General features: G+C 55.8%; 1 protein-coding gene across 4 annotated transcripts in view; it reads right to left on the reverse strand.

The window, feature by feature from the left end:
* The window catches only part of Wdr25 (WD repeat domain 25), a 128,505-nt gene that overhangs the window by 109,710 nt on the left and 178 nt on the right, over nt 1-18,617 (reverse strand). For 2 of the 4 annotated variants that reach the window (XM_063241414.1, XM_063241411.1), the window contains exon 2: nt 14,179-15,141. In XM_063241414.1, coding sequence (XP_063097484.1) covers nt 14,179-14,898 — 720 coding nt within the window. In that variant the 5' untranslated portion in view covers nt 14,899-15,141. Of the gene's footprint in view, nt 1-14,178; nt 15,142-15,244; nt 18,607-18,617 lie in introns of those variants that run through there. The other 2 variants (XM_063241412.1, XM_063241415.1) reach the window with 2 other exon arrangements.

An 18,617-nucleotide genomic window follows, 5' to 3' on the forward strand; every position in this document is an offset into this window, starting at 1 on the left:
CCGCTCGCTGCCTGGGATGTCACGCTGGAGCCACACTCCTGCAGCCAACGTGAATTATTACGCTGTAAGCTGAGGCGAGCCGACCCACTACTGGAACAGGGGGTGGCCGGCCCGCGGGCCTCAGGGCGCGAGCGCTACGTTCCTGGTAACAGGCCGGACCTCCTGAAGATCAGGGATTCCCCCTGTGCCCCTCACTCCTGTGCCTGTGCACCCAGCTGGCCAGGCGCCTGCCCCAGGGGCCCACGGTTGGCACAGAGGTCGTCCGTGCCTCAGTGGCTCTCCCTGCCCTCTCTTGTCCCAGGGCTGCCCTTTATGGCCCACCCCTCGGAACAGTCCCCAGGCAGCCCTGCAGCCACGTGTGACCCAGTCACCTGCCGCTGCCACCTCCTATCAAGGCCGCACTCTGCTATCAGCTCGATATCCCGCTCCGGCCCTGGGCGCAAGTTCCATAACAGGCACCGAATGAATGGACTACTATGAGTCAGGCAGGCAGGCTGTTCTTTGAGAAGAGAAAACACCAGTGAAAAATAAATAAGTAAGTAAAAATACATACATATAACTACAATCACCCAGCTTCTGGGAAAAGGTCAGAAAAAGTCTATTTGTGAGACATGAAGAAAGTAAGCCCTTCTAAAGAAACAGGTCCTGTCACAGGACGACAGGTCCATTCCCACAGACAATATAAACGCTCTACAAGTATCCTCTTCCTCTCCGACCGGGAAGCTGAAAAGCTTTTCAAAGGTTTCGTTTCCTTGACAACTGCATTGCAGGAGACAAGCAGGGAAATAATTAAAAAGTATGTTCCCTTTGCTTGGAACTCCGCAAGTGTTTTTAAGCAATAATGAACAGGCCACATCCAGTGCCATGGGTGCAGACGGAGCTGAGGGGTGCAGGGAGCCCCTGCTTCCTGTGGCCTCCCCTGTCTGTAGCACCCTGAAGCTGGTCCTGGGTTGAAGGGTTTGAGCCCTTGGCCAATACAACACTCACGCTAGGGATCACAGCCCACCAGGCCAGATTAACAGCAAAGGCCCTATCCAAGGGCTGGGTCCCTGGTATAACACCGCACGGACCCCCAGGGCAGCTCCTGGAGAGGAGTATGATTATCGCCATTTGGCAGGAAAGAAACTGAGGCACAGAATCGAGAAGGGCAGCCCAAACAGGCGGGCCAGGGGCTGCACGCTGGCTGCACTCCACCCTCCAGACAGCCGGAGTCCCCTCCAGAGCCGAGTCCCAGAAAGCACTGCCCTCCCCTCAGGGGCCCAGCCTCACACGGCACAAGGCGCCCAGGATGGACGGCCACTGCTCCACCAGCCCCCAGCCCCGGGGAGGCCCGCAGAGCTCGCAGAGGGAAGGGGGCAGCCTGGCTGCTCCGCCTGTCGGCTCTGGGCTTGATTTCTGTTGGGGCCGCTCCTCGCAGCCCGTTTTGTTCCAACCATGTTGCTGTGTTCGAATCTTTTACAGTAAGCTTCCTCAAATCCTTTCTGGATTTATGATTTATAAATAAGTAATAAATAAACACGCAGGAACTGCAACACCAGCCCAGGATCATTACCTGGGAACGAAAGCAAAATATTTCCACAGGTAGGCCACCAAGGCGCGTCATCTATCTGAGGCCACACTGGGCAGAGTGACTCTTCCCCGGGGCTGCTCCCCCGGGGGACTGGAAGTGAGGCTGAGCTACCCCAAGATCAGCCAACTGTCCTGAGGCTCCACGGGGCCCACAGCAGGAGGACAGCAGGAGGACAGGGAGAACATGTTCATTCGTTCACCCCCAAGTGTTGTTTAAGCTCCTACTCTGTGCCACTTCTCCTCTGGGAACCTGGAGTCCTGATTAGGGGCAAAATGAGCCAATCCTTGCTACCAAGGCACCCATCAGACAGCTAAGCTCAAGACTCCAGAAGATAAAGATCCTGCCACTGTCACCCTCTGGCCCTTTGGTGCCACAAGCCTCGAAGTATCTCAAACAGCCCCAGCCGGCAAAGGCAGGAAGGGCTCAGCTCAAATGCCAGCTGTCTCTGCCCTTCTTTGATCCTCAGTTTCCACATCTGTGAAATGGGCATAAGGGTGTTCCTGTGGGTCAGCCAACCAGCTAGCACTCAGAGGTGTCTACAACAGGCCCAGACTCACCTCGGTGTCTCCCCCAGACTCCTCTGCCTAATACTCGGGAGACCGAGATGGAGGCTTGCACTGCTGCCGCTTTACTGGTGGGAAAATAAAGCAAGGCCTGAGGAGCTCCTGGGCCCCACGCAGGGCATTCGAAGCAGGGCTGGCAGGCACTTCCGGAAGCTCACCCGCTGAGCCATCCCCCGAGGGCAGCAGCTCTGCGGCACCAGCTGCCACCACCGAGCTACTGAGCTGGAAAATCAGAAGCTGGGCCCGGCCAGGCGGCAGCTGTAGCCTGAGGGCGCACGGATTACGCCTTCCTCGGGCCCAGGCAACTGGGGCAAATTGGATGTGGGCCGTGAGCGCTCTGGAGCCGGGCTTAGGAGGCAATTACAGAGCGTGCCTGGGCTCAGAGCCCCTGATAATTCCTCCCGTTTGTTAGAGCTTTACAGTTCACAGAGTGGCTTCACACGTCTGACCCACCTGATCCGCAGCCCCAGGAAGCCTGGGGCGCAGGTGCGCAGGGGGCCTGGCGCCACGCGGGGACGCCAGTGGAGGTGTTCCCCAGGGCAGCACCTGGCCACCACAGTGGCCTTGGCCAGGCACACAGAGCCCGAGCTCAGGGCTGGATGCTGCCAGCTCCTCTCCGGACCCAGCCCAGGGTCCCTCCTCACCAGCCTGCCACCCCAAGTGCTGCTTCTGCCCCCGGAGCCAAGCGTCGGGCTCCCCGCCCAAGGCAGGGCTCCAAGGAAGCTGCACGACGGGGAACACACTCGGAAGGCAGAGAAAGAGCGGCAAGGAAAACAAACAACTTCCTAACCGAGGGTTACAATGAAAATGTGTTTTAATTTGTGTTTTTGTACCTTTCAAAATAACACTTCAACCAGTTGGGAGAGAGACCACTTCTGTTCATAAAAGCTCTCCTGTCTCCCCACAGTCCTCGGGGCTCTGTAAACACACTGCCAGGCGGGAGGGAGAGATTGCTGCTCGGGAAACTTTTAATACTAGCATGTATGCGAATTAGAATTCTAAACCCAGCAGGTTAAAAATGTTCTGAAAGCAATTTTGGTGTTAGTCTAAATAATTATAGCTCGAGCTCACTTAGATAAGGGCCTTTGCCCCCTCGGGGCTCCAAGAGAAAATTCTAGGCATGATAGTTAAGCAAAATAGTTGGTTATTACGGGGGCTTTACCGTGGCAGCGCAGATTGGTATAATCTTTTTGGAAAGCAATCTGACGGGAGACATATCGGGACCCGTGAAAATGTACAACCCCGTGACCCTGGGCCCCACTTCTGGGAATCAATCTGAAAGACATAATCCAACAGAAAAGGGTTTCATGTATGAAGATAACCACTTCAGCATTATCTATAATAGCAAAAATTAGAAACCACCTAAGTGTCCAAGGGCGGCTAAGGAAATTACAGTTAATCAACTCGCTAGAGCGTCGTGGAACCAGCGAAAATTGCCAGCCCTCCACCAGGCAGAGGCGGCCGGGGGCGCGGGCGGGCAGGGCTGGGGGTGAATGTTAAGTGGGAAGGGGGCTTAGACAAAGGCACCAGCCCGGGTGCCCTGAAAGGGCTGGGAGGGGGTGCGGGCTGACTCGGATGGGGGGTGCTCCGCCGTCTGCAACTCTGCTGTCACCTGCAGGAAAGGCAGGGAAAGACACAAGCCCTCTGCGAGGTGTTGCTGTCAGGTAGTTTGGAAAGCTGACCAGGCAGGAGGAGGTGCAGACCCACCTGGGAGGGAATATTCCCCCGCGCCCCAGAGCCGGGACCCAATGCCGGTTCCACCGATCTGCTAGTCATGTTCCCCAAAATGGGGTTCCAGACATAAACCAGGGGTGCTCAAACCTCCTGGTCCCCTCAGCGCAGTCTGAGGGCCCCGGGCGCTGCTGGCCGTGCGTTTCAGCTGTGGACGTTGAGCACATCTAAAAATATTTCACTCCTGCACATGACCGGGCCATACGCTTTAAGGTGAACAACAACGTACTTCTTATCAAAACGACTGGATTTTCAAAGATAAAAAACAACAGAAGACACTGCCGACGGTCTGCAGCCCCCTGCCTTGGGCTCACCCTCCACTCTGCTCCTGTGCTTCATCACTGAGAAGCGCGCTCCACGGCCTCTGGAAAACTCCATCCAGCTCGGGAGAGAATGGGCGAGAAAAAGGCAAATAACTTCTAGGTGCCATTATGAAAATAGTTTTGACCCTCTGAAAGGGTCTGGAGGCCCCCTGGGGGTTGGCAGACCACGTGGAAACCACTGAAATAAATTACAGCATTAAGATCGCGGCCTCGGGGCGGGGGATGGGAAGTCAGACAGATGGTGGCCGCGAGCTGTGCTGAATTGGTTTTGTTTTTAAGACTGGAGGAAAATACACCCCACACCGGCAGCCATCGCTCTGGGTGGAAAGACGCCAGGCATTTTTCTTCTTTATACCTTTCTGTGTTCCCCACAGAATTACGTGCATTTCTTTTATGGTCCAAAGCAACATTTCTTTCTCCAGGAAGGGTTCGGCTGCCCTGCCCTGCAGAACACCGGGTGGGAAGAAGGTCATTCTAATCCTCTGTAGCCAGCACTGGCGGGGCAGCGCTGGGAGGCGGGGGTGAGGGACTCGGCGCCCTCCTTAATACGCCCATCGATCCCGGGCACCCACACACATTCATCACGGCGGCACCGGCCTGCCTGGGACCCAGCGACGAGCACTGAAACTGGCTCAAGCTAATCGCCGCTAGATGAAGGTCAAATATAGACGACCATTTATCAGATCCCGGCGTGGAGACGGACACACCACGCTCAAAGCCCCAGCACCACCACGAGGGGCACAGCACACTTGACTGCAAAAGCGGTTAGGTTTCACTGCTAAAAAAATTAGTAACGAAATATGCAAAGTCAGCACACGAGGGACAAGGCAGAGAATGACACAGGACGCTACTGTTAGCATGCAAAGCGCCCGAGCACAGCAAGGCCAAGACCAGGGCGATCACTGGACAGGAACCAACATGACAACCGCTCCCGGAGCATTCCGGAGCTGCCACTCGGGGCACAGAGTCTGCTACCAGTGAACACATCGGCCCCCAGCAAGGTGCCACTCAACCGGGGGTGTTTTAAACAACACAGCGCAGGGATGTGCCACAGACGTAGTGCTGCGTGGCCACCACGACATGGTGGGGAGGGAAGCACAAGGCTGAGGCATCAGAGAAACCTGCACTGCGGGACGGGAGGAGGGAGGGGAGCCGGGCACCCAAGCCCTCCTTGGCCTCCTCCCCAGCCCACACCGGGAGGGCAGCTATGGCCATGAGCCACTGGGGACCCAGGAGGGTCCCCTCCGGAAGGTGACCGGGCTGAGACGGTCACTTCTGGGGGACTGCAGTGAGCACAGCCTGCCAGCTGCAGACCCCAAAGCACGACACTGCAGAGGAGGCCCCGAGTGTGCACGCGATCGCACACACACACACACACACACACACACACACGCACGTGCACGAGTCAGCTCTCCAGGGCCTCCCTCCTGAGTCAGCATGGGCACAGCGTAGAGCTCTCCAATGGCACAGATGCCAGAGGGGACAGACACACTCAGTGAACACAGGATGGTGAGCAGGGGACCAGGGCCTCTCCGGGAACAACTGAAGGCTGCCGGCCACACTTCCAGAAGGAGCGTCCAGGAAGCCTGCCACCAGGAGGTGCATCGGAATGCACCAGGGTGACCTCACGAAGCGGAGCTGTGCTTCTACGAAAAAACCTAAGCATGGCATCAAAAGTGCAAAATCAGAATAACAGAAAAAGGACTGAGATACACGGTGGGTGAAAAATCACCCAGAAAAATAAAACAGAGAGGCAGAGAGAGACAGAAAATAAGAGAAAAGGTAAGAAACGTACAACTCAATGCAGAGCTTTTCAGAGCTTCCAGGATCCAGATGTCGGGTGTGGACCTTTCCCTGGGGAGGCATGGCCAGAGGAAGCCAGGCTGGAGGGCCCCTTTGGTTCTGGGTTCTAAAGCTATGTCCATCAGCGCATGAATGGATTAACACAGTGGAGGACCGAGGACACAGCTCGGTGGCACAGCACCTGCCCGGCAAGCATGAGGTTGGTGCTTTCAACCCCCCATACCAAAAAAAAAGGGGGGGGGGAATATTGCTTTGCCAGAAAGCAGGATAAGCTAGACTCATTTGTAGGCAAACAGATGGACCCTGTTAATTTAAATAAACCAGACACACAGGCTTAAATGCGGCATGGTTTCCCTTATATGAGAAACCCAATATATAAATAAAAACCAAATTCAAGATAGATAATAGGAAACAGGGAGGTAAATATTTTGCAAATGGGAAGGGACCAACGGGGGGGGGATATGTGAAGAATTAAGATGCAGTACACCCACCAGCTCCCCATGAAGTGGGATACTGCACACACCGCAGAGGTGGGCTGATAGTCCGCCAGGTCCTCCCCGCAGGTCCAGCTGCAGGTGGCGCTCTGGGTGAGGTGAGATGGGGTTACGGGGAGCTGCCTGGTCACGAGTCTGCATGGGACATGGGACATGGGACAAAGGACATCAGAGCCCACAGGAGGGCAAAGGGCTGCCTCACCGCTCTCCTATTCAGGGAAAAAGTACCAGCAACCGAGTGGTTACAAAAGCCAAGTGCGGGCGTGGGCCAGAGCTCGGTGCCTCACCTGGAGGGGCTTGCAGGAAGTGGGTGTGAACGTTCTGCTTGCTTGGAAGACTTACATTTAATTGTTTCTTTTTGACCATTTTCTTGCATTTTTCCCTAACATTTTCTCACTTTTCCGATATGGCAAATTAAATCTAAAACAACTCATTTTTCCAGCAGGTTTTAAAGGAGGCTGCGGGTGCTGAGCACTCGGCAGGCCCCTTTAAGAGTCTTCTATGTCCAAGTTTTAAAAAGCAGCAAGAAATAATTTACTAGACTGTCTCAACTTCTAAGTGTGCAAATTTCGCAATCTGCATTTTTCAATTACATTAAAAGCATTTTTCCAAATTGCTCTATTCTTCCCTTAATGACACGGGATGAGACTGGAGGAGCCGCTCCTCCCGGGACAGAGTCTGAGCCCCAGCGCCGCACCCTGGGCTCCCCACTGCTTTCGAGGCTGAGAAGTGCCAGGGGCACCGAGGGGGCAGAGCTCCTCCCTGCCCTCCAGCCCCAAGGCCCGGGAAGGTGACAGGGACTAGGCTCAGCTTTCCCTCGAAGGAAGAGCAGCATCAAAAAGGCTTCCCCGCCTGGAAGGGAGGCGCCAGGTCGGAACTCCTGGCCCCAGGGAGGCTTTGCCAACCCTGCGGTCAGCCGTCTTGCAGCGGCTTCCTGGGACGATTCTGACCGATTCTGCTTTGGCTGGAAGGCAGGTGGGTCACGTAAGGTGTCCAGAGCTGAGCGCCTCAGGACAAGTGTCTTCCCCTCTCTGGGCTTGTCAATGGAAGATGAGAAGGGGAAATCTCTGTGTCTCTCCCTGCACTGAGGCTCACACGCCCACCCAGTCCCCATCCCCATCCCCTGCCCTTCACCTAACTACCCTCAAAGCATGGCCCATCATCTGCTCCCAAACACCAAACGCCAACCTCGACCCAAGCCTCCCCAGCCTCTCGTTTCCAGCAAATTTGCCTCGTGCTCAGAATACATCACTCGGCATTTGCATAAGGCCTGCCATGCCTGACTCCACACACCAAGGCATCGCCCCATCTCACGCTGTAAAACCCATCAGGAATTATTCTCTCTCTCGAAGCTGAACTAACCCTCGCTCTGGCACTCGGGTCCATCAGTCCCTTGTCTCTACGTGCGTGGGAAACATATCACCGTCTCCCAAACGCATCCCGATGCCTAACAGGATTAGAGGCCCCAACAATAAGAAATCCACGGGATCCTGCCTGTGTAAATAAAAGTACAAATCCAAGCCACCATGGAAACCGGAACCCATGGCCTTTCCTGGGTCCCCACCTGCCGCAGGGGACAGGCTTTGCCTCCCTGATTGGGGGGCAGGGGGGCACAGGGCGGGCTGGGCTCCTCCTCCTGCCCAGACCCTGGGGTCTCACAGTCGGCCGCTTCCTGTCATCTGCCATCCCTTCCCCTGTGCGCCTCAACAGCCTCATCTGTGAAATGGGCGTGAGGATGGCCCTGGCCTCTCCAGCTGCAGCACCTCCCCAGGCACAAGGGAAGCCAGGACAGGTTTCTTCAGCTCAGATCGACTCTGCCCACCCATCTCAAGGGGAAATCTCTGTGTCTCTCCCTGCACTGAGGCTCTCCTCTTTTTTTTTTTTTTTGTTTTTTTTTTGTTTTGGTCTTTTTGAGACAAGGTCTCGCTGTGCAGTTCAGGCTGGCCTTCAGCTCACTTTGTAGGCTAAACTGGTCTCGAACTCACAACGATCCTCCTGCCTCAGCCTCTCGAGTGCTGGTATTACAGGCATGAGCCACCACGCCCGGCTCAAGAGCCTTTAATAGTGGCCACTGTCCCACTCTGCCCATGGGGGACCAGCGGATCAGACAGGCCAAGCGGTCTCCTCACAGGCACACAGCACGACCCAGAGGCAGAGTGGAAAGTCTGCAGATCCCTGCAGGCTCCACTCGACACCCACCCCAGCGACAGGGAGGAGAGCGAAGCCCACTGTGACCACACTGAGGGAGTGCTTGCCACGTTCCCTGCAGCACTGATTCCTTCAGAAACGAAGACAGTAAACTACGGCATCAACACGGAAAGGACAGAGTTCGGAATCTGAGAGTCACAGAAATATGTTTGGGGAACTTGTTTTGCTGTTTTGGTGTTCGTTTTGCTTTCCCAGGGTGGGAATGGAGCTCAGGACCCTGCACAAGCCGGGCAAATGTTTAGCCACAGGGCTGCACGCCAGCCCTGAAACGTCTCAGTAAGAAAAATTCCCCCAGACCCAGAGGGGCCTTGGGAGGACTGGGTGGGACTCAGCACCACACCTCTCTCACCCATTACTTCTCACCCTCAGTGTTTCTTACAATAAGCCTCTATTACATTTCTGATCAAAACTGCAGAGGCTCAGGAGGCTGAGGCAGGATGACCACCATGAATTCGAAGCCAGGTTGGGCTACATAGTGAGACCCTGTCTCAAAAAAATAAATAGCAGGCAGACATGATGATGCCCCCTGTAATCCCAGCACTCAGGAGGCTGAGACAGGAGGAACCTTGCAAGTTCAAAACCAGCCTGGGCTACAGAGTGAGCTCACGGCCACCTGAACTGCATAGCGAGACCCTGTCTCAAACACACCAAAAAAAAAAAAAAACGCTGAAAAGTAAACCTGTTCTCGAAAACAGCACCTAGAGGAAATCATTCCACAAAGCAAACCACTTTTGGATAGAAGGACTCTGCTCAGGTTAGAGGTGCAGGAGTGCAGGTCCCGGGGGTGAAAGCGCCCCACCTCGGTTGCTGGGCGTCCTCTCCGTGGTCTCCTCCAGGGCCTGGTACTGGGCAGGCACCACACAGGGCAAGCAAGGGGGGCTGGCTGTGTTTGGGCAGAGCAGGTCTGCTTTTGCCCTGCAGAGGGCCATCGGAGTCTCAGTTCAGCCTCCACAAGTGGTGGGTGTGCAAACACACACGCCAGGCGCATGCACGGGGGATGCAAAGTGTGCAAAGGGTCTGGGCTGGGGCTGCCAACCTGGGACACACTGGCCCCAGGCCCGGGCAGTCAGGGCTCCCCCGAGAGAAAGCAGAGCCAGGGGGCGGCATGATGACTCATTGTTTTATTTTATTTAATTGCTCTGGCTGTAAATTTTCAAAACTAATCTAAGCATATTTTACAGCTCACAGAACATTTAGAACATATGAAACTAAATATCTTTCCGCCTTAATGTGTCCAAATTGAAATTTATGAATTCTAAGGCTACCCTTCGGGAGAGGAGGGAACTGGCACTCTCGGTTCTGTGGATTAATCAGGAGGTTTGTGTTGTTTCTCTCCTAATCATCTCTCAGTAAATGTTACCTTCCAGCAGGGCTTCTTCCAGGTTCTAGAAGCTTGGGGCGCCAGGGATACGAAGGCCTGCAGTGCCCCCTAGCGGTGCACGGGAGCATCGCAGGCAGCGCGCAATCCCCTCCCCAGGTCGGGCATCAAAGCCCAAAGAACGCGTTCAGGTTCTTTGCTGATCCCTGAACCTGTAGCAACTTTGGTGCCAAGTGATCACCAAAGTGGGCCTGGCAAGGTTCCCCTACTCGAGAGACACTGGGCCTAGCAGCTACTCCCGCGGAGAGGATGCTCCAGTGCGTAGCCCGGGGGGTGCACGCGGGGTGCCCACCACGCCCCTGGCACCGCACAGGGAACCCACGTCTGTTTGTTCACCAAATCCCGCAAGGCGTGTGTGGTTATCTCCGCTTCACAAGTACCGTCGGGCCTGCCTGAAGCAAATGGATCACCTTGAGTTATGACCAGGTCTCAAAAAAAAAATCCATGAACCGGGAGGCTCCAAAATAGAACCCTGGGGTCCACATTACCCAAAACCTGTTTGCCAGAGGACCTGGGAACTGGGAACTCGATGACCTCGAAGCCCACAGGACTCTGCCCCGTGGCTCAGGAGAGCTCCAATCTGCACCACATCCAGAGAAGATGTGCTCTGCCGATGGGTCACTCCCAGGGCTGCCCTCGAGCGCCCGCAGGGGCAGGCGGGGCCACCTCAGGCCACAAGCCTGGGTCTCCGAACTTCCCAGGGGCCGCCAGCGCCCTGGCCGGCCCAGAGGCACCCTCTGCTGGTCACAGGTTCCCACTTGGACGCACTCTACACTGAGGGGCTGGCGCCCTTCCATCTGGGACCCCGACTTCCAGGCAGACAGGACAGAGAAACGGCCTTGCCCCACGCCCCTCGCGCCCTTGCTCAGGGTCAGAGCCGCAGCCCCGGGAGGAGACACCGCCCACAATGACGCGAGCTGGGGAGAGGGCTGCCAGCTGCCCCCCTCCCCCCATGGCTTTGCCCCAGCACAGACCCTCGGGAAGAACTGAGAGGCCAGGACTCAGGATCCCGGCCAGGAGAAGCCATAGGTGAAGGCCCCGGAGCCTTGAGCACAGGTGAGGACCTTCTCAGCACAACCCCAAGGGCGCAGGAAATCACAGCCTGAATCCCCAACGAGGGTCACAGCACAGAAAAAGGCTGCACAGTAAAGACCACTCACAGAGTGGAGAGGTGACCGCAGGCGGCCCGGGAAAGCTGTGTGCACTGCACTTGAACAGAAGACTAGAATACTAGAATAGTAAAGAGCTCACAAGTAGGCCCCCAAACTAAAAGACCCAGCCCAAAAGCAAGCATCTGCCGGGCGTGATGGCGCCGCCTGTAATCTCAGCATTTGGGAGGCTGAAGCGGGAGGACTGTTGTGAGTTTGAGACCAGCCTGGGTTACAAAGTGAGCTCAAGGCCAGCCTGAACTGCACAGGGAGACCCCGTCTCAAAAAGACAAAAAAAGAAGAAAAAGCAGGTACCCGAGATGAAGAGACACTCCTCAGAAGTACAAATGGCCAACAAACACATGGAGAAACGGCCAAATCACCAGCCATTAGAGACGCAGATTAAACAACGGCGGAATAAATGAACAACTCTGCGACTCCATCTCACTCCAGAAAGAACGGCAGCCCTCACAAAACCAAGTAACAAACACTGGCGAGGCTGTGAGGAGTGTGAGGCCTACAGCCACTGTGAACAGCAGCATGGAGACACCTCAAAACGAGCACTGGACATTCCACTTGCCGGCCAGCACCCTTCTAGGTGCCTCCCCAAGAGAGTTAAAGATGCTGTATTACAGTGACCACGCACAGCATGTTTATAGCAGCACAGTTCGTAATAGCAAAGTCTGGGAAGTGGCCAGTATCTCCATCAACAGATGAACGGACAAAGCAAATTCCGTATTTACATGCCCTGGAGTACTACTCTGCCATAAAGAAAGTGATCTTGAGTCACGGGGAGGGAAAGGGGTGCATCCTGAGACCCTAACGCTAAGTGACCTAACCAGGCAGGCAAGCCAATTATCACCTTTCCTTATGTGAGAAACCCAAAACATAAAGGTACTGAAAGATGGGGTAACCCCTTCGGGACCCCTCTTCTCTCACAGGAGCTATTCCTATTCCCCAGTACATTTCCCCACTCTAAAAATAAATCAGGGGCTGGGGATTTAACCCAGAGGCACAAGTGCCTGCCGGCAAGTGTGAGGTCATGAGTTCCACCCCCGGTACCCTAAATCAATAAACCGTAGCTAATAGGGAACAGAGATAGATTTTTGCAAAAAGGAAGAGGATCAAGAGATGGAAGGAGGAGAAAAGCAGGGCAAACAAAGGGACGTAAAAGACTGAAGACTCGTCACGCATGGGCACCAGCTCCCCCACAGGAGTGGGGTGGGTACGCACTACCCGAGCCGGGGTGCCACATACCTGCAATTCCAGCACTTGGGAGGCTGAGGCCGGGGACTGTTGTAAGTTTAAGAGCAGCCTAGTTATACAAAGTGAGCTCAAGGCCTGAGCTGCACAGCGAGACCAAAAGACAAAAGACTAACGACAAAAAAAAACCCCACAGACGCACCTGAGGGTCGCCAGGTGCCCCCGGGCAGCCACCACAGCCCCAGCATCAGAGACGGCCAAGACGAGGACCTCCGGGGTGAGAGGACTGCGGCCACCTCAGGTCATTTCCAAAGCCACGCTGTACGTTGGCCTCCCGCCTGGCAAGCCGATAGCTCCTCTCTGCCCGCAGACCAAAGGCCTGGGCGGCTCCAGGGCCCGGAGCACGGCTGCCGACCATCCCGTGTGCACAGGCCCCAGGCCACAAGCGTGGACAGATGAGAAGCCACCCGGGAAGACCAGCCAGCTGCCCTACGGCTCAGGCGAAGCCCAGAGCCCCTCCGTCACCACTGGCAGTCGCTTCCCAGCTGGCTCACCTGTCCACAGAGCCGAGCTGTTCGAACCTCCCTGTTCTCTCCTTGGCCAGCCAGCGATACACAGCACAGGTAGACGCAACACCAACGCTGCCTCTCTTATTAAGTTTTTATGCTGAGACAAGGTCTTGCAAAGTTACCCAGGCTGGGCTCAAACTTTTGATCCTCCTGCCTCAGCCTCCTGCTCGCTGGGAGCACAGGTGTGCGCCACACCCTGCCTCCCGCCTTAACCCTACATTGCTTCAAAACTTGCTGAAGAACCCCACAGAACGGTTCTGCTACTCTGTTGCCAAAGGCAGATTCTCAAAACCTGCATGCTCGGTCCCTGTCCCCGCCGTGGGGACAACTCAAAAAAGCCCTGACCAGAGAGAGAACCCTCAGGCTGGTGAGCCAGTGGCATGACCAGATTTGTTTCCTCCCCCTTCCTAACTTTTTTTTTTTTTTTTTTTTGCTTGTACTGAGGAATGAAGCGTCCTGCTAGACCAGGGCACAAGCTCCAAACCCTGCCCTTTGTTTCTGGCCTTGAAACAAGGTCTGGGGGTGTCGCCCAGGCTGGCCTTGAGCCTGCAATCCTCCTCCCAAGGAGCTGGGACTCACAGGCGTGCAGAGCAATTCCACAGGGTCCCCCACAGTGCTAAACTAATCCTTAGGGTGGATCCCTGGGGAGGCATTCCTCCCCAGGGATCCACCCTAAGGAAACGCCAGGAGCAGACAGGGGAGTAGGCCTCCGCAGGGGCGTGTCCACTGCGGCCCTGTACAGAGGAGGGAATCAGAGCCCACGGCGGCCGCTGCAGGAGGGAAGCAGCTAAATCCATCATGAACAATCAGGTGATAAAAGAACATGGTGTCACTGCCGGATGTCACGGCACACACCTGTGACCCTGCTCTCAGGAGGCTGAGGCAGGAGGGTCCCTACAAGCTGGAGGCCAGCCTGGGCTACACTATGAGTTCAAGGCCAGTCTGAGCTGCACAGCAAGACCCTGTCTCAAAAACCAAAAATAATCCCGATGAGTATGCAGTGATTACAAGGTCAGGTTTTTGACGTTTGGTGCTGCCATCACTTGAATGCTCTGGTAACCTGGACACCCCAGCAGCCAGAAAGCAGGGGGCGTTCGGGACCCAGAGTCCCGGCCAGGCCCAGGGCACCCTGCCGGACCGTCACCGAGTCACCCAAATCCCCCACACAAGCCCCGCGGCCGTGCCTACCTTGAAGGTCCGGTCCATGGAGGTGGAGAGCAGCAGCTGGCTGCGGGCCGGCACCGGACACCACTGGATGCCGTTGACGGGGCCCTCGTGTCCCCGCAGGTGGCGCAGCACGGTCCGGGGCACCCGCGTCTCCCTGCGCGGACCGTTCAGGTGCGGCTGGATGGCCTCGGACACGCCGGGGGGCAGGCGGAGCGGGGCCGGGGCGCTGCCCTCGGGGGGCCCGGGCGCCTCCTGGCCGGGCGGGGCGCCCTGCTGCGGCCTCAGCCTCTTGGGGGTGTAGGGGACCACGCAGTCCTCGCTCCGGCGGCCCCCGCGCGGGAACCCCGCGCCGCCGCTGCCGCCGGGGGCGCCGGCCTGGGCCCGCGTCCAGCAGGGGGCGTCCCGGGGGGCGGGGGGCCGCTTCCGGGGGGCCGCGGGCGGGGGCGGGGGCGCGGGCCGGGCCGGGGCGCAGCCGGCCCACAGCGCCGAGGCCCGGGGGGGCGCCCAGGCGGCCGCGCGCTCCGTGCCGGGCCACCGCAGCCGCGCGCTGGGGCCGCGGCCCGGGTCGCTGCCCGACAGCGGCAGCCCGGCCGGGGGCGGCAGCCGGGGCTGCCCGGGCTCCGCGCACCGCGTCCCCGCCGCCGCCGCTCGGTCCTCCACCAGGCCGGCTGCCTGCCCACCTGCTCCGGGCTCGGCCTCGGCCTCCGAGTCCGAGTCTTCGTAAGCCACCAGCGAGGCCATGGGGCAGGCCGCGCCCCGCTGCCCTCCAGGGCAGACCACCTGGCACCGAAGAACGTCCAAGTCAGGAAAGTGCGGAGCGGCCTGCGCAGGTGTGAGCCGAGCAGCCCTGCACAGGTGTGAGCCCAGCACGCAGTGTGCAGGAGGCCGAGGCAGGAGGATTACAGTTCAAGGCCTCCCTGGGCAACTTCGTGACACCTCTAGATACACTAGGCCAGCGGTAGAGTGTTCAGTCAATCACCAGTACTGCGGGAAAGAAAAGAAAAAGAGAAAGATCAGAAATCCAGCCTTTAGCCAGCTGCTAAATAAAAAGGTTTAATGGACTGATGCTGGGCGTGGGGACACATACCTATAATCCCAGCATTCAGGAGGCTGAGGCAGGAGGATCAGTGCAAATTTAAAGCTAGGTGGACTACATAGCTCAAGGCCAGCCTGAACGGCACAGCAAGTCCCTGCCTCAGAAAACAAAAAAATAAAGTAAAATAGGCTGAGAGCCAGACACAATAGCACATGCCTATAATCCCAGCACTCAAGAGGCTGAGGCAAGAGGATCCCCATGAGTTCAAGGCCAGACTGAACTACACAGCTCAAAAACAAATAAATAAAAAATAAATATAATGGGCTCAATGCAAAGGCCCGGGGATCAATCCCAGTACCGCCAGGGAGAGGGGCTTTTTTTCAAAGAGCTAAAAGAAAGAATTTTAAACAATTTTAACATAAAAAAAAAGCTGGCCCCCAGAGCTTATGTGTTGTTGGCTTGGACTCTAAGGCAGTCATGTTCAGAGATGGGGCTTCCAGGAGTATTGCTGGGACCACATACATAGTGAGACCCTATCTCAAAAAAGAAGTCAGTTGGGGCTGGGGATTTAGCTCAGCAGCATAAGAGCCTGCCTTGCAAGCGCATGGTCCTGAGTTCAATCCCTGGTACCAGTAAAAAAAAAAAAAAAAAGAGAGAGAGAAATCAGTTAAAATGATTTTTTTTCAAAACCTCCTCCCCAAAAAAGACTTCACAGCTCCTGAGCTCGACATATGGATCCAATCAGAAAAATTCTATTTTCAGTTCACTGGCAGTAAGTCTTTTGATAGGGCAGTTTAAATCTGGCTCCAGGTCACTGAGTTTTTGATAGGTCCATTGTCCTAGTGCCTTATTTGGGAAGGGACTAGGGAAAAGTCAGTCTGGGAATTTTAGACACAAAGGATCATCTCCCTTATCCTTGGGACCGCCGTGAGTCTACTGATCACCCTTGCCCTGCCGAGGCTAATAGTGATGTCTTCTTAAAAATGAAGACTACAAAACACCTGAAAACAAGCCTTGAAAAAGCTGTCAAGGCCTACAGGAAGAAACTTTCTGATTTTTGTGTGTGTGTGTGTGTACTGAGGATCGAACTCATGACCTAGCATTGCCAGACGTGTGCTTATGACGCTGAGCTAAATCCCCAGCCCAAAAATAAAAATTTTTATAAAACGTTTTTTAACGAAGGATCTAACAAACGACCTAGCTAGCTGAACATAGCAGTAATCCCACGTGATCCCAGCTATCCAAAAGGACTTCAAATTCGCAAAACAAGGCAGCCAAACCCTGCCTCAAAATAAAACTTTTTCTTTTTTTCTTTTTCTTTTTTGACAGGATAAATTCACTACGCAGGCTGGCTTGAACTTGCAGCAGTCCTCCTGCCTCAGCCTCCCAAGTGCTGGAATCACAGCTGTACACCACCAGGCCTGGCTCACCGGTTTTATCCAAGTAAATTGTAAAGGGCCAAGGATGTAGCCTAGCGTTAAAGCACCTGCCTGCCTGGCCGAGGCCTGGGTTCAACCTCTGGCACCAAAGCAGGAGAGCAGGATGGGGGAGAGGAAGGCAGGGCAGGCGTGATGCCCAGGAAGGCCAGCACAGACCATGTGGCCACCACTTTAACCCTGCTCAGATCCCCCCTAGACAGCCCCACTGCAGACCTCGAGGCCAGCCAGGTGCACTTGCCCACAGCAGTCCCTGTCCACGGGGCCCGCAGTGCTGTTCCTTAGCCACAAAGGAGCCGGACTGGGCTCCCGACAGGAAGCAGGTGCCACCGGAAACTGCAATGGGTCAGGGTCATCACCCGCCAGTTCCCTGTCCCCGTTCCCCGTTCCCGGGGAGGAGCTGGGTCTGGAGGTGAACCGGGTTTTAATGGACAGTGCAAGACTTCAGGGTGCAGGGCCAGCAGGGGGCATGGTGGAGCTGACAGCCAGCCCAGGCAGGACCAGGTCCTGAGCCCCAGGGGGCCCAGAGTGCGCAGGTGGGCACTGAGTGCTTGGCCTCCCGCAAGAGCGCTGCGCTCACCCGCAGCCTAATCCATGCAAGGAAAAGTGTGCACAGCTGAAGTCAGGGTGGAGCACGGTGGCTCACACCTGTCATCCCAGCACTCAGGAGGTTGAGGCAGGAGGATCACAGCAAGTTCGAAGCCAGCCTGGGCTACCTAGCAAGATCCTTTCTTAAGAAAACATTATTATTATTATTATTAAAAAGTAAAAACTTCTAAAGCCAGCCAGCCTGCCTCACAAGGAACCCCGCAGCATGGGAGCTCCTTACAGACTGACAGAGCCACACCTGACCTCCACTCTGCTGAGTCCTGCCCCTTCCTGCCAAAAGGAACCATGGCGGGCGTCCACTCACAGGCAGGAAGGTAGATTCCCACCACCCTGCCACCCATGGCAGCCTAAACCACAAGCAGAGAGTGATGTGGACCGTTTTCAACTCTGCTCCCTGACAAGGCCAGGTCCAGGCCTTAAAGAGTGGACAGCACAGTTCCTGATACATTGCACTCCGTGTACATTTTGTTACTCATCAACAAACATTAGGGATGCACTGACTACACACCACGCCCCACACTCGGCACCAGAAACGTACAGAGACCAAGACAGTAGCGGTACCCCGCGCCCACAATTCTAGGGAAGCCTGGACCCCAAATCCAGGGAGCTGGGGGATGTCAGGCAATAGGAGAATGAAAGGAGAAAAATATGGGAGAGTTTGGGGCAGCTGGGCCAGGGCTTGCAGTTTCAATAGGGAGGCTGAGGCGGTCAGATTTGAGAGAAGACATCTGGGTGAACCACCCCGAAGATGAGAGGAGGGGAGTCCCGCGATATCAGGAAAGCACCAAACTGGAAAAGCCCAGGACAACAGCAACTTAGGGTGACGGCCTTTCTGCCTTCTGACTCCTAAAATACAAGACTGAACCAAGCGAGAAAGCCAGGTGTGGTGGCTCACACCCGTGATCCCAGGGATTGGGAGGCTGAGGCAGGAGGATTGCCAGGCATTCATGGCCAGCCTGGGCTACAAAGAGACTGTGTCTCAGAAAAACAAGACAAAAAAAATAAACCAAAAGGGAGAATCCCAGGGGGGAACCAAAAGAAAAAAGTCTATAAGTATTTGGGAATTTAAAGCTGATGGACGGAGGTGCAGGGGAAGGAAAAGGATGTCATTTGACAAACATTTCCTGATCACCTACGCTGTGTCAAGTCCTATGCTGGGTCTGATCGAAAATTAAACAGAGCACGCATCCTGCTCCAAAGGCTACATGCTGATGAAAGGTTCAAGCAAGATACATCAGCGATGGGTTTTGAAGGATGAATAGGAGTTAGCGCGCGATCAGAAGAGAAGGGTGATACATAGCGAGGCGCTCTGGGAGGAACAGGAGGAAAAGGGAAGGAGGCGATCGGCGGCGATCGCCGCTGAGGGGCGGGGAGGGCTC

The sequence above is a fragment of the Cavia porcellus genome, unplaced genomic scaffold (genome assembly GCF_034190915.1).
Source record: "Cavia porcellus strain 051 isolate PalLab524CR breed Dunkin Hartley unplaced genomic scaffold, mCavPor4.1 scaffold_31, whole genome shotgun sequence".
Lineage (NCBI taxonomy): Eukaryota > Metazoa > Chordata > Mammalia > Rodentia > Caviidae > Cavia > Cavia porcellus.